This window comes from Lissotriton helveticus, chromosome 7 (assembly GCF_964261635.1).
Source record: "Lissotriton helveticus chromosome 7, aLisHel1.1, whole genome shotgun sequence".
Lineage (NCBI taxonomy): Eukaryota > Metazoa > Chordata > Amphibia > Caudata > Salamandridae > Lissotriton > Lissotriton helveticus.
In genome coordinates this window covers 431,593,632-431,609,179 of record NC_136068.1, presented here as the reverse complement: position 1 = coordinate 431,609,179, position 15,548 = coordinate 431,593,632, and the positions used below count along the sequence as shown (strand labels likewise).

The following is a 15,548-nucleotide window of genomic DNA, read 5'->3' as shown; positions in this document are numbered from 1 at the left end:
TGCACGCCATCTTTGGGTAGCCCCACTCCGCGGGCGCACATTCGGGCCCCGCGGACTCGGATGGGGGCCCTGGGCCTTCGGCGGCTTCGGCGCCGTAGGGTCCCCTTGGATCCAGACCTGGATCTGGATCAGCACCGGTCGACCTCGTTCTGCCTCCCCTAGCACTGATTCCACTGGCACCACGTCCGCCACTGGTGTCGGCAGTGTCCCCAGCCGACATCAACCCCAGCCTCCACCTCGAGGTAGACATTGAGCTGGACCGGCATCAACCGACGCCAGATCCGACACCGGAGGGTACTTTTGTGCCCCTGTTCTACCCTGGCTCTTTGAGACCAGATTGGCAGCCAGAGGAGGGTGAGGAGGACTGGGAGCGGCACTCACTAGGTGACGCTTTTTGTCACGAGTGGAGTTGCGGTCTTCTATGCGCCTTTCCACCTATACCACTTCTGGCCAGAGTGCTGAAGAGGATCAAGCGCGTTCAGGCCCAAGTCATTTATGTGGCTCGGGATTGGGCACGAAGAGTCTGGTATGCCGAGCTGCTCAACATAGTCATCGATCCGCCGATCCGACTGCCTCTTCGGGAGGATCTTTGTTGCAGCAGCAGGGGACAGTCTTCCCCCCGGACCTGTCCAGCCTCCACGTCTTTGCGTGGAGATTGAGCGGCAGCAGTTGACATCTTTTGACCTGCCTCCCCAAGTCTGTGATGTTATCTTGGAAGCCAGGCGTCCCTCCACTAAGACGGTATATGCCTGCCGATGGAACACATTTGGGGCATGGTACACAGCAAAGACTGTGGAACCCCTTTCTAAGGTTCTCTTATTACTCCTTTCTTTGGCCCAGTAGGGCTCTGTTCTGGGCACTCTTAAGGACTACCTCGCGGCCATTTGAGACTTCCTCAGGCTCCCTGATCAGCCTTCTCTTTTCAAGCCCCCTGTTTTAAATAGATTTCTTAAGTTCATTACTCATCTTTTTCCTCCTGTTCCCTTCTTAATGCCCCAGTGGGACTTGAACTTAGTTCTGACATATCGTATGTGTGCTCCCTTTGAGCCACTGCATACCTGTCCTTTCTGACTTCTCACTTTGAAAACTGCTTTTCTGGTGGCCATCACTTCTGCACGCAGAGTGAGTGAGCTGCAAGCTCTGTCTTCTAAGCTTCCCTTTCTGGCTGTCCATCTGGGCAAGGTCGTCCTTAGAATAGACCTTCCTTTCTTCCCAAGGTGTTTACTTCTTTCCACTTTTGCCAAACCATTACTTTGCCCACCTTCTTTCCGCCTCCGCATCCTTAGAAAGAGATGCTCCACCGTCTGGATCCAAAACATGCGCTTTCTTTCCTTCTACTTGGATCGCATCAAACAATTCCGGGTGGACAATCAGCTCTTTGTTGGTTACGTGGGCTCTAAGAAAGGTCAGGCCGTGCAAAAATGGACTATTTCCAGGTGGGTTGTTCTGTACATCAAAGCCTGCTATTCTTTGGCTAAAAGGAGCCTCCAGTGGGGCTGCGTGCCCATTCTACCAGGGCGACGGGAGCTACTACTGCTTTGGGACAAGGAGTCCCCCTAAATGACATCTGTCAGGCAGCTAAGTGGGCATCGCTGCACACGTTTACGAATCACTACTGCATGTACATCCAAGTCCGCAGCGACGGCTTCTTTGGTCGTTCTGTTCTCCAGGACTTTATGGTGTGAACTTTGTTCGCAGACCCACCCCCGGCGTTGGTATTGCTGGGGAATCTATTCTTTTTTTTTTTTTTTTTTTTTAAATCTTTATTTCGATCGTTGAGATCATAAAAGATATGCAAGTAAACAACATTAAATCATTAAAAAAAAATTAAATGGATTCAGAAATTTTAAAATTCGAGAAATCAAAGTTCATGGTTACACAATACATTTTTAGATTAGATTAAGAACTTGTGGATCGTGCCGCATTGGAGTCCCTTATGATTCTTGCCCGTGATCTCCACATTGCCGCCAAGAATTTCGCCATTACAAACACAGTTGGGGCTGCAAGGTCAGTTTTGAGCACTCTATAGGCTTAGGCGTAAGTCCGAAAGCCCAGGTTCCTTAGATAGGGGACCAGCCAATAGCTCCTGATTTTGCTATAAGCTTTGCAAAACAAGACCACATGTAGGTCACTTTCCAGCTTGTAATTACATGCAGGACAATTGCTCGAGTCTAGATTCCCGTTCCAGGTTTTAGTGAAGGACCTCAAGGGGAGAGAGCCGTATCTCCACTGCAGGAAGATCTTCCTTACGTACACTGGGGACATAGCGTCTAAAACATATTCAGGTCTGTAAGAGTCTTTTACTTTAATAAAACTGTCAGTTAGAGAGCCTTCCCGGATTAGACTCAAAGATCTTTGTAGCATGAAGCTATAGAACAATTTGGAGAGTTCTTTCCTCGGGAGCCTTGCGGACATTAGTTCTGGATTGCACCATAGCTCTGGAACTCCAAGGGTCGTGCACATGTCCCTGATGTACTTGAGCCATGGAATTCTGGACACTTGAATTAATCTAAGGAGCTCCTGTAGTTCGCTTCTATAATGGCCCAAATCCTGGCTGCTCCACAGCCGCCTCCAATAAGTCAGAGGTTTAAGGCTTAGTTCTTCGGTGATAGGACGCAGTGCTAAGTCCATTCTCAAAGGGAGCAAAGGTGTACTCAGAGGAAGGGCCGCCAATTGTCTAATAAAATTGTTCTCTGCGACCTGTATAGACTGTAGCGGTGTATGTCCCCAAAGCTCAGCCCCATAGGTGATGCCTCCTCGTGCTTGGGCTTTATAAATGTTTATTGCAGGTGCCAGTGGACGAAGGGAGGATTTTTTTGCAATTCTTGTGATAGCGCCAGCCCTCTGAATTAGTTTTGTGGTTGCCTTGGTTTTGTGTGGCAACCAGGTTAGGTTTTGATTGAGGGTTATGCCTAGGTACTCGATCACTTCAACTCTCTCTAGGGGTGTAGATCCCAAGTGGGGATTTGGGCTATTTTTGGGCTTTTGACTAAGGATCATAAATTTAGTCTTCGAGGGGTTTATTTCTAATCCCCTTTCATTACAAAACTCCAAAAATCCGTCCAAACCCCTCTGTAGCCCCATTGGTGTTTTTGACAACAGCAGGGTGTCATCTGCGAACATAATCGCTGGCACCCTGCTGCTGTTCAATTGCGGGGCATCGATGTTAGGGATTCTACATAAGTGTTCTATCACCCCGTTCGTGAATAGACAGAACAGGGTCGGCGCCAACACACAGCCCTGCCTTACCCCGCGTTGGACAGGAAACCTATCTGTCAGCCTACCGCCCTTTCCATATCTTACACGGGCGTAATTATCTGTGTGTAGCCTGATAAGAATCTGGAGGATGTCTCCAGGGACGCCCATGTCCCCCAGTACCGCCCACAGCTTGGCCCGTGGTACCAAGTCGAAGGCGGCACGGAGATCCACGAAGACAGCATACAGTGACCCCCCTTCCAGCAGAGCTGTCTTCCAGTATAAGATATTTAGTCTGAGTATTTGATCCACGGTTGACATTCCCTTCCTAAAACCTGCCTGGAGAGGGCTTAAAATATCAGTTTCGTCCATCCAGCGCTGGAGCCTATCGAGGATTAATCTTCCAAACAACTTTTGGGTTACATCAATGAGGCTGATTGGGCGATAGTTGGCGGGGAGCAGGGGCGGCCCCTTTTTGTATATCGGGACCACCTCTGCTCCCAGCCAAGTATCTGGAATTGTCATTCCCCCCAGCACTGCATTGAATAAAACCATCAAGTAGGGTGCCCAAATCCCAGGTTCCTGCCTAAAAAGATCACCCGGCACCCCATCCAAACCCGGGGCCTTTCCAGAAGCAAGACCCGTTATGACCGCCTTAACATCTTTTAGAGTGAAAGGGGGAGATGTGTATGTGGTGAGGCTATTGGAAGTTGGTGTTGCTAACTCATCGTGTACAGGGGCATATAGTTGTTGGAAATGATCCTGCCAAACATTGGCCGCTATGTTGGGTTCGATTGCAGAGGGGAGATCCCCGCTCCCATGGTTGATTATTCTCCAGAATCTGCGGGAGTCCCTTTTAGCTAGGGACTCCGATAGATTCTCCCAGTGCTGTACGTCCCACTCTATTCTAGCGTTAGCTATGAGCGATTTGTACGCACTTCTTTTAGAGCGGATCTCCTCCCTAGTACCTCCTTCTTTTATGGTGAGTAGGAGGTCTCGTTTTGCCAGGCGACAGGTACTATTATACCAGGTGTTCTTGGTTTGTCCCTGTGCTCTAGGTCGGCCTGTGCTGAAAAGATCAGTTTCAAGCTTCTTTATTAAATGAGCATGTACTTGCGCTATGTCCTCACCTCTATCTGTTGGAGAGTCTGGATTCCACAGGTCAAAAGCCTCTTCAAGGATTGGAGTAATCCCAGCATAGAGTGAGGCAAGCTTTTCCCCACTAGAGGCGAGTTTTTCCCATTTTATCCGCCTCCTATTGTTCTCCAGTAGATGTCCTCCTTTCCAGTTCTCCTCGCCTGTCACAGTCACCCAAGGGATGGTATACTCTAGTTCCAGGGCATTGTGGTCACTATCGTGCCTGGGTATTATTTTAAAATCCACCACCCTTTTCCATGCCTGCAATTGTACCAGGAAGTAGTCTGTTCTGGATTGCCTCCCTGCTTTATTGAATGTGCATTTGGACGGGATGTCGGACCTAGTGCGGCCGTTACAGGCTCTCAAACCATAGGTAAGGTTTAGAGTGTTTATCTGTATGGCAAGGGGTGTCCATGCTCTGGGAGGGGGTGCTTCAGTCTGAGGAACCTGCCAACTTGAATCCTCCTCTAGGGAGGGTCCATCAAGTAGTCCAGGTAGTGGCTCAAAGTGTGAGTTGAAGTCCCCCCCTATTAGATAAGACATCTCCGGAGGGATGGTTTCCAGAAGGGTTGACAGAGTTTCTATAGTTTTGGAGGTGGACGCTATTTTGACCGGCCTAGAGTAGATGTTTATAACCAAAAGTTTAATAGGACCCGGCCATTCAAGTAGGACGGCCAGTATATCTACCGAGTCTACTGGATATCTTGAAGCTCGGCATCCTAAGTCCGTAGCGACCCAGGTTGCTAAGCCTCCGGAAGGTCTGCCTTTCCCACTCCAGACAGCGGGGATAGAATATGTCTGGAAGCCCCCAAAGGAAGACTCTTCTCTTGTCCAGGTCTCTTGGAAGAGACAGACGCTTGTTGGTTGCGTTAGATCGGCCCATGTGTCCGTATCTATTTTGTTAGTTAGGCCAGCCACATTCCAGGAAAGAATTTTTAAGGTTTGTGGGGTATTTTAGGTGTCAAATTGTTTGGCCGTGGGTCTTATGTTTTCAAGCTGTGGGGCACTATCCATTTGCCCCTCATCCAGTGGTGGGCCTTCTAGGGCAATTTCCCTTTTATGTGGCTCCTGGGACAGGTCTAAAGACCCAGTAGTGGATTTCTCCTGCCTACCGGTCGGGGGTGCATAGTAACCGCTTTCATACCCTGCTGATTGCGTTTGTGCCCCTTTTATGGAGGCCAATTGTCAGTCCACCATTTCAAGACACTCATAATGATTAAACAGTGGTAAGAATGGTGGCTGAAGAAATCTCGGGGGCCATGGTTCCTCTCTTTCAAATCCACCCCTACCCATCCCTCTTCTATGAACAGTTTCCCATCCCTGGGAATCGCCGTATGTGTTTGGGCGGAAGGGGGGTATTCGTGATTGGTTGTAGGGGATTCTCCTCCTTCCCGGGTTGCCCTCCCAATTATCATGTGAGTTCTGATAATGTCCTCTGCTCTGGGCATTTGTTGCATGGTCGTTAGGTGGATAGAAGAACGAAAGGGGGACAGGATGAATAGCGCTCCCTTCATCTTCCAAAGCTGGGCTGCATATGAAAGAGACAGTTCTTGGTTCTCTAAAACTCACTAATAAGCAATCGCCACTGATTGTTTTAGGTCTCTTGCCTACCCACGAGACTCTTCTTACCATGCGAATGTCGCTGGTCATGCCTCTGGGGAGGGGTCTATGTGTTGAGAGCCAGTTAATGACTTTGTTTTTCAGAGACTCCCCTGTTTCATATGAGTCTGATTTTAATTCGGGTACCCCAATTAAGATAACAGTATATGGCGCCACTTCAGGTGGAAGATTGACTGTAAGTGTTCTTGGTGGGTTTGCCTTTGAATGATTCGAATCACGTGTATCTTGGTTGGTGATCAAGGGGGGTATAGGGGAACTCTTGTGTTGTGTATTCAACTGGACGTTATCATTAACTAAATTTGAACGCTGCTGCGTAATAGGGAATTGTTTGGTGGAGCCAGAAGTCCCTGGCGTTGCTGAGATGGGTTTTAATTTGGGTGGTTGGTTACTGTGTGGTTTGATATTTTTGTCACCCGCTGTATTTGCTATCACTACCTCTTTAGCTTTTACAGGTTTTGGAGAAACCGAGTTACAGTTATGTTTTGGGTCAGTGTTGGGTAGCGTGGGGCGGGAAGCCCCCGGTTTCCAACCGTCCATAATCTGTAGGGCGGTTTTCTCGATTTTAATTAATCTCGCCTCCATTTTCATCAGGTGTGCTTCTAGAGGGCTTATGATCGTCTTCAAAAGGTGGCCTATATCAGCTAATGATATGTCCTCTTCTGCTATCTCAGGATTGTGTTCCATGTTGGGAGGTGGCTGGTCAGTGAGGGTATCACTGGGCAATTGCTGGGAGGGATCAAATGCTATCACCGCTGTCACTGGTGGAGTTCTTTCCTGGTTAGTATGGTCAGAACTAGCTGTGTTGTGGGTTTTCCCTGTTTTTCCCTTTGCTTTTTTGGACTTCCTTTCCTTAGTGCTTTGTTTCCCCGCTATCCTTTTTTGGATGGCACCCTCCCTTATCCCCCGATTGGCACTAGGTGACCCTACTAAATTTGGGGTATCAGTTGTTGTGGCCGATTCTTCCCTAAGTAAGATGGGGCATTGAATGGTTAAATCAGTATCCTCCCCCGTATTTGTTAGGTTGGGTGGTTGGGTGATTTGTGTTAGAGGCAATGAGAGAAGACTCATGTCCTCTGAATCACTTATTGTTCCCTCAGAAAGATCTATACTCGTAGGCCGTTGTGCCCCACCACATGCACCCAGTTGTGAGCTATCTATGACCCGCCTATCTTCGGGAGTTTTTGCCATCGCTATTACACCCATCGATGACCTCCTGACCCACTCTATTTCTTGCGAGATTCGTCTTTCTAGAAGGGTGATATCATCTATCAAGAGGGAACCTGCTTTCAGAAAATAGTTGTCTATTTTGCCTTGGTTTGGGGTGGCTGTTGTGGGGCCGTTGGCTAACAGGTTGGCTTTGCTCCTGGTCTCCATTTTGCTCATAGTGGGCAATATGGCTCAGGGGCGACAGAATAGAGGACGGTGATATAAGTTTTGCCAAGATGTGGATTTAGGCAGTAGTACCTGATGTAAATAGGGTGGCCCAGTCCAGTCTCTAACGTTCTCGAACGGCCTCAAACGGCCCGCTCTTTGCCCGGTCTTCGCCCCGAGCTGCGTCCCGCGCGCGTCCCGCGTCGCGGTGGTAAACAGGCCAGTAATATACGAGGAGGTTGGGGGCGTGGCCGCCGGGGGAAGAGGCACCAGCTGTGTGAAGCTGAGGATGCTGGTCCTCGCAGTCCCCCGGTAGGCTCCACGCACTGGACACACGCTTGGAGGCTCAAACCTGTGCCGTCCTCAGCTGGGAGCGCGTGTGCTCTCCGCCGACTGCGGAGCCGCTCACACCAGCAAGGACTGGCCACAGGGAGCAGCTGAGCGGCACCCGCGAAGCGGGTGTCGCGAAAGGTAGAGGGCGAACTGGAAGGGCAGGCAGGCAACAGCAGAAGTCTTTGGCAGCCCTCACGGCAGAAGGAAAATCCGGTATGAATCTATTCTAAGGTAAGGAATCTATAACTAACTGTTTCTTTCAGATGAACAAGTTACTTACCTTCGGTAACGATATATCTGTAAATAACATAGGTTAGTTATGGATTCCTTACCGCCCCACCCATCCTCCCCGTTCGGTGAACTGACTTCTAGGGTTAAGGACATCTTTTCAGGGCCCTAGTTTTGTGCACCAGTGGTCAGTGTCTTGCATGGCTCTGTGATTCTGGCATGGTAAGTTGTGTACAGAATTGACGTCAGCGCATGAGGGCGCTGTCTATGTAGCTACCGTGATGTAATCCCAGCGACCACGACGCTGACGACGAACGTGCAGTCGACCGACGCCACCTTCCAACACGCAGGGGTCCTGCTGACTAAAAACTTTACTGATCCAGTCTGATGCCTGGGGGTAATTCTAAGGTAAGAAATCTATAACTAACCTATGTTTCTTACAGATATATTAATACCGAAGGTAAGTAACTTGTTCTTTAGTGTAAAACTAGTGCAGCCTTTCAAATATGGAAATAACTGCTGCATGCGAAGAATAATTAAAAGAATAAATTCCATGGAGAAATGTGCTTGTATAAAATAATTTTACTGTACCCCACTACCTTTATATAAGCATCATTATGTAGTAATCCCCTACTACACAAATCCATCACCCTATGCACAGCTTGTTATAAAGACTCCTCTCTCTGCACATCCAAGCTTTATTAGATGGCCAAACCATTACTACGCACAGCCTTTACCCTGTGTGCAACCATTCACAGAGAGACCAATCCCCAGAGACACACTGGCAACATTAGGTACCTACGACCCTGCTTAATACAGCATTCGCTCTGTGTACAGCTCTTGATGGAGAGGCCACTCCTTCCAGACTCCCAAGTCCCATTAAATGACCAGCCCATATGATGTACGGCCTTCATCCAATGCAAAAGTCTTCACAGAGCACGCACTCTCTCCACCCAACTAACCCCATTAGGTGGCCAAACCTCTAGTGCACACAGCTTTCACTCTGTGTAAAGCTCTTAACAGAAACGCCACACCCTTCAAATACCCAACTCTCTTTAGGAAGCCAGACATCTTGCCAAAATGTACATTTCTGATCAAACTGGTACCTGCAGATTCGTCACCTGTAGAAGAATTCAAGCCTATTCTACCCGGGCCAAAACCACCACTTCTACCCTAGCAAGAGAAATTCCAATTGAGGAGATATGTAAGGAAGCCATAAGGGGTTTCCCTCCAAACATTCACCAAGCATTACTGCCTCGATCCTGAGTTGAGTAAAAATGGTAATTTTGCCCAATCCGTCTTGCAGGATTTGCTGGTATAACTATTCATTGACCCTCAGTTGTTACACTGGGGTGGGCTCTGTATGGCTTCGGTGACATCATTTGATGCCACTTTCGGCATTGATATGAATCCAGTCCCCCCTATGGGCAACGTAAGAGTTTTGAAGTTTAGGGGTCCAGTCTGATGCCTGAGATTATTTTACAGGTGAGGAATCTGCAGGTAAATAGAGTATCCACCAAAAAAATCATCTCCTCAGTTAAGTAACTTTTTCTTATTAGCAATACAAACGGTACAGAAAATTTGTTGTAGGTGAAGCTTACTACATACCTTTCAGTGTGATCACTATATAGCAAACTCATTGGATGATGTCATCTATGATGTCATTTGAAATATCATCAGTGATGCCATCAGTGATGTCATTGAATGTGTCATGAGTGATGTAATATGTGAGGTCATATGCAGTGCATGGCTGGGCGCAAGGTTATATTTAGCTAGCTGAACTATAACTGGCTAATTTCAGTGGGTTTTTTTAAGCGTTCCATTGTCACTCATTTTGGCACTTAACTATTACGGTTCTTTAAACTTTGTTTTTCTGGTGAATGAATGTATATAATACCTGACTTGCATTTTTATGGAAGCTGTGTGTACTTGCATTTCTAGAGATCAAACTCTGATACGTGAACTTTTCCGCAGGGGTTGCAATGGTGTTTGACACATTTCATTGGTCAAATACTACTGAAATGCCATTCCTAAATGGTTGTCCCAGCTAATGCTTTCCCTGAAGAATAATTCTAATTGTGAGATTGAACGTTTGTGGGACATAAACGCCTAAATGTTAATAAAGGATGGTGCTTCCTGACCTCTAGAGGTGGTCCACCAGAGAGATAGAGATGTAAATATCATGGAAACTTAAATTCTCTCTAATCATCACCTGATTAGGAGCCTCCTACCTCTAGAGATATGTGGTTCTGTCTTACATTGTGATATGTAAATATCAGGAAATGTTAACATTGCTGATTTGTATTTTTTCAGTTTGAGCTTCTGTATTTCAAGAACACAATACTGACCCACGCTGAGCAGTACCGCTGGTAAGAACCTACTCTACACACAACAATGTACAACTGGACAATATTTCACCTGAGTGTGAAGCTTTTAATTCTTGCTTGAACTTTCCGCACGTCAGCCGTACTAAATCGTTCCCCTAAGTCGCTTTCTTCACATCGGTTTTCCTTCATCTACCTCCCCGATTACATTTTCTGTCCTTCTTTTCTTCCTCTCTCTATCTGTCCCTTTCTTTTCCTTTGTTACTTTCCCTGTCCTGAACTGATCCCTTTTTATACCTTCCTCACGTTGTCTTTCCCCTCCCACTCCTTCACACACTTTGATATCCTCTGACTCTGATCGTTTCCCACTCTTACTCGCTATGCATCTCACTCATATTCCTCCTCGTTCCAGACTGTCTAGTCAGTCCTATTATCAATTGCACCATCACTTCCAAAGGAATTTGAACAGGTATTCATGTTACAGATCTGTCTGGAATCAACCCAGAGAAACTCCTACAATAGCAGTTACATATATTCTCATGTTTGGGGTTGAGCTTTAGGAAGTGAATATATTTTTTTCGAAAGTGGCTTGTCACATTGCTGACAGACCTAATAATGCTCTATGTATGCCACCCTTACCAGCATTGTCTGTTGTCAATGACCCCGAACTTGCTCATTTTTTGCATTTGTAGATGTTTACAGTGTACACACATTCTGCTAAAGTGTAGCGGATGGCTCAAGCATGTAGCTCTAGATTTTATTAATGTTTTGGCTGTGGGACGGTAACCTTTACTGAACTTATTTTGCGATCAGAATTGGGTCACATGTTTCTCTTGCCTTCATAAGAATGTTGGTCTAATTATTTTTTGGAGTTCTTCATCGTCCAATAGATTTGGGCTCTCATTTTGCTCGGTTTGCCCTCATTTCAGCTGAAATGATTTGACTTTGCTTTTCAAAATATCTGTCAATATGCTTTTCCAGCTTTTCTCTAAATCAGGAAGTTTTGGTATTGTAGTACCTGGTATACTCTTGGGTGCGGGGATTGTATATCATTTGGTGCTTTGCTTGAGGAGTAGTGGTTTACAGCACAGAGCTTCAGTAGGGGTATTCTTTCTCCAACAAGGTTGTAGCAGAAAATACCTCATAGCCATTTCCTGGATGCTTTTCCTAGCTTGGGCGAAGTATTCTAAATTACTCAATATGTTTTCCCAAGTAGTTGTCGGTGGTTATGTTCAATGATGTCTACATAGATCTGCTTGTATGTTGCATCCTGCTCAGGCTTTTTTATGGAATACAAAATATTTAGATTTTTTACTTTCAATATCTTTTTTCAGGTCTCTTAAATTATAGAAGGTTTCTAGTATCGTAAGGCTTCATAGCATTTTTCGTTCTTTTAGGGAAAATGGGATCAGGTCATGTGCATTTAGCTGGTGATTAAGCTTTGCATCTCATAATCATCGGTGACCAATGATTACTCTTAAGAGCCTGACTGGTCGCTTGCATATATGTTGAATATAATTGATATGAGACTGCCTTCTGCCCCTTTGTTTTTGTTTGATAGCGCCTTTCCATGCCAAGAGACCATAAAGAAGTGTAAGGAAGTATGCTCACTGTAAATCTCAAGAATCAGCCGGTAATTATGTGGTTTATTTTCGCTGTGTTTTGCATTTTAGTTAGCTCAAACAATGTTTATAATGGATAACAAGTTTGAGTAATTTTAGAAACTGTCTTGTGTGCCAGATTGAGAACTTCTATTTGGCATCTGCGTATGATATATTTGACCTTAATGTATGTCTAGGTTCACTTGTGTTGCAGAAAAAGAATAATTGTTTAAAACAAAATTTCTTCCAACTATTGGAAACTAGGCTTTTCCTATTTTTGTAGGCACATCTCCTAAAAATTGGAACTCCTCCATTAATGTAAATGATCCTAAAGCACAACTCTGGGCTAGGCCCTTGCTCGCTGCTTTCTTGATCTCCAGCTATGTTTGCACTCTAAAAAATACCTATACCTACAGTACAAGCCTACACATAAATGAGTTTGGTAACAGCTTAGACCATTTTTGGGAACATGTTGTGATCTTAATTCACATTGGATAATATCACTTTTGCTCCTCGTTTTAAAGTGCTACATTTAACAGTTTCATTCATTGTGTTGAGGCCCGGCGCCTATCCTGGTTTTTATTTTTTTCCTTCTCTTGTTTAATTCTGCTTTTTTCACAATAGTCGCCAAAAGTGTTTTAAAGGAAAAATTACACTTTGCAACTTGTGCAGCCCGAATAACCTCCCTTCTTTTGTTGAGATCTGAAAATGTACTTTCTTCACATCCCCAATGTGTCCGTTTCTACTCCACGCCGTGTACATGTATAATCTTTAATTCCTGAAGATAATATAAACTTATATGGATTTTCTAGTTTCCAGTAGTTTTCTTGATTCATGGAAAATGGTCAAAGGTGCCTTGATAATACACTCTAACAGCGTTGTTTTGGTATCATTTTTTGGATTAGAACATTACTCTGTTTAGTGTGAGCAGCTTTGCTATCGGTCATGTCGAGGCGTTATTCCCTGTTCATGCGGGTTTGCTGCAGGTAAAGAGGAGCTTACAGCCTTTTAAAAAATGTTTCTACTGTCTATTGTTATTCGTTGCTTTATCTCGCTTTGATTGTACTCCCATTTTAAAGGAAGACTTCTAGATCATTTGTGGTTTTGCTACATGTTCAGCCTCTGTTCATATTGATCTCTGCAGACTTTTGTCCATTTGTCCCCAGACAGGAGGTTGTGCCAGTTTTAAAAATAGTTTAGATCTTGTCTTTTCCAATGCGGAGTTCTTCAGCTACAAGACCATTTGGGTATAGTTCAAGGTTTGTCCATGCCTGAATGGCAAATATCTTGGTGAAATATGTTTACACTCGGTATTACATAATCTATCACCCCATACTGCTGCCAAAGGCTCAATTGTGTCTGACTTATCCTAATGAATCCCCACATTTTACATCACCAATGATAGATCTGTTCTTTGTGCAGATCTACTAGTTTCTGTCTATAATAGTTTTATGAGTGAATTTGGGCTGCTTTGTATAAGGTGGTTTTCTATGTAGAGATAGAGAATCTGGTTTGTTGCTTATTCTTGTGTTTTGATCTCACTGTATGAATCTTACTCTCGGGTTGGAAGTTGAGACTCAGTTTCTAGGGTGTGAATTGCCTGCTAGGTGTTAGGTGTAATAAATGTACTCAACAGGTAGGATGTGAAAAGTTCATAAGTAAATGAATGCTTGCTGCAGTGTTATCATATATTTGCGTTAAGTCTAGACAATTCTGCCTTATTTCAGACTTTACCCTCCTTCCAGCTTTCCACGTGTACCCGACCATTTGATTAGAGTTTGGATTTCTCAGGGTGAGGCATCTGGTATACATTTTGGCAGCCTTTGTGGTACTATGCCAAGTTTCTTGAAGCATACAGTGGTTATTTTTTAATAGTCTTTCATTATTGTTTATTGTCCAAAATTGTTTACTTCTGGACTTGTATGTTCCAGTTCCTAATAGTAAAGTGTGGAATTTAGGTAAATATTTTTAATACTAGCGCTATTTTACAGTTCACTTACCCGATTCTCCTGTCCGCTCCATTTCCGTTGCTGTGTCTCTGCCTTTCACCTTCTGTATATATCCATTGCACATCTTTTCTTCTTCATCCATCGCTCCCACCATTACCTTTTCTCTCTATTCTTTTCATCCTCTGTTCTATTTTGATCTATTCTCCTCCATTTCCCTCTTCTCTCTGTCACTCAGTCCTGTTTTTCACTCCTTCTCTTCCCCTCAGGCTTCTTTTAGCTATCTTTCTTTTACAGGTACCAGATGTTATACCAGGCTGGGGTCTTTGTGTCCCGCTCATCGGTCAGGTGTCTACCAGTCAGGAGGATATGGATTTTAGCTTTTCTACAGGTAAGCTTCCAACAAGCTGTCACCTGCTTCCCCTCCCCTCCCACCCCGCCTCATGCCCGCGTTTTGGATTTACTGGGGAAGTGGAAACCTGCAAGTTTCTTTTCCCAGCTTCACACCTACTTCCACTCACCCTGATTAAGAATCCATCTTGAAAGAGAGATCTTCTCGACCACCACATATTTGTGTATCTACAAATCGATGTGCCTGGTGTTGTCCATGAAATATCCATTGGCACAATTCCTAGGAACAAACGTATTTCCAAACTTAAGGGTCCAAAGAGCTGGCATCACCACAGGCTCTGCTTCTGAGTGTAGTGCCTAATCGTGCACCTGCGGGAGAGGCATATTGGAAGGATGTGAGACTTGATTCACAGTGATACCGAACCTCCTACAGCTTTCTCTCAATGGAAATGGGCCAAAATATGGAGGGAGAATTATATCAGTTCGAGTCATGTGAGCTGTACATGACATGCTTTGCATACTCCTGCCATCTAGTGTTGGGTCCGGGTGTTTGCAAGAAGTCTTTCCAGTCACAAGGTAAGGTGACTCCTCCTTTTGGTGATAGTGCGCAGGGACTTCGACTTCATTGTTAGATTATTTTTTTCCGCGTTTGGACGTGTATTGCTGCGCTCTGCTTCAGAATCGTTCCCCTCAGTGCGAAATCCACTCTACTCTAGACAGTATTGTTTTTTAACACGTTTCCCTTTCTCCGTGGTTCGACTCGATGATCAAAAATCTCCATTTCAATCAGAAGATTTGCGGGCGGCCTTCCAGCCTATCCCCGTCGGTCCGGCTTCTTGTCGATGGAACAGACTCCATTCAAATTCTGCCCCCTGTGCCACGTGAAGTATCTGCGTACGGACCTGCATCAGGCGTGTAACTTGTGCTTGTCTCCTGAGCACAATGAATAAGAATGCGACGCGTGCCAATCCTTCAGATTGAAGAAACCTCTCCGTGATCGCCGGGCTCGACATCGAGAGATGCAACGGCAGCAGTTAGACGACACACCGGATCTCTTCGGCAATGACTCAGAGCAAGAGAAGATCTCAGCGGCTGAAGAACAAGCCTCAGCTGCGTATGACTTTGAATCAGAGTTGCAGATTGTCCTAGAGGATGACGATGTGCGGCAGGGACAAGGGGACGTGAGTACGGAAGACTCCCCCCCCCCCCCTGCCCCCACCATCCACCGTCCCTAAAAAAATCAAAGGCTTCGGCACCACCTCTGCCTCCAGCCCAAGGTCGGCACCGAGAAGAGGTTTCTCACGCTCTGCCTTCCAGCTCGGCACCAAAACACTCTGATAAGCCTTCCAAGTTGGGATCAAGTCGGCCAAAACCCACTTCTGAGCGAAAACCTTTCGGGTTCTAAGCTCAGAATCGGTTCGGAGCCAAAACCGCTGACACCG

The 15,548-nt window shown here is 45.6% G+C and overlaps 1 protein-coding gene across 2 annotated transcripts in view; it reads left to right on the top strand.

Moving 5' to 3' along the window:
- CLN3 (CLN3 lysosomal/endosomal transmembrane protein, battenin) overlaps positions 1-15,548 on the top strand; it is a 1,158,832-nt gene that overhangs the window by 1,004,375 nt on the left and 138,909 nt on the right. The window contains exons 12-13 of one of the 2 annotated variants that reach the window (XM_078652328.1): positions 10,198-10,253; positions 14,053-14,146. The exons of the other annotated variant lie outside the window; for it this stretch is intronic. Coding sequence (XP_078508454.1) covers positions 10,198-10,253; positions 14,053-14,146 — 150 coding nt within the window. The remainder of the gene's footprint in view (positions 1-10,197; positions 10,254-14,052; positions 14,147-15,548) is intronic. 2 annotated transcript variants of the gene reach the window in all.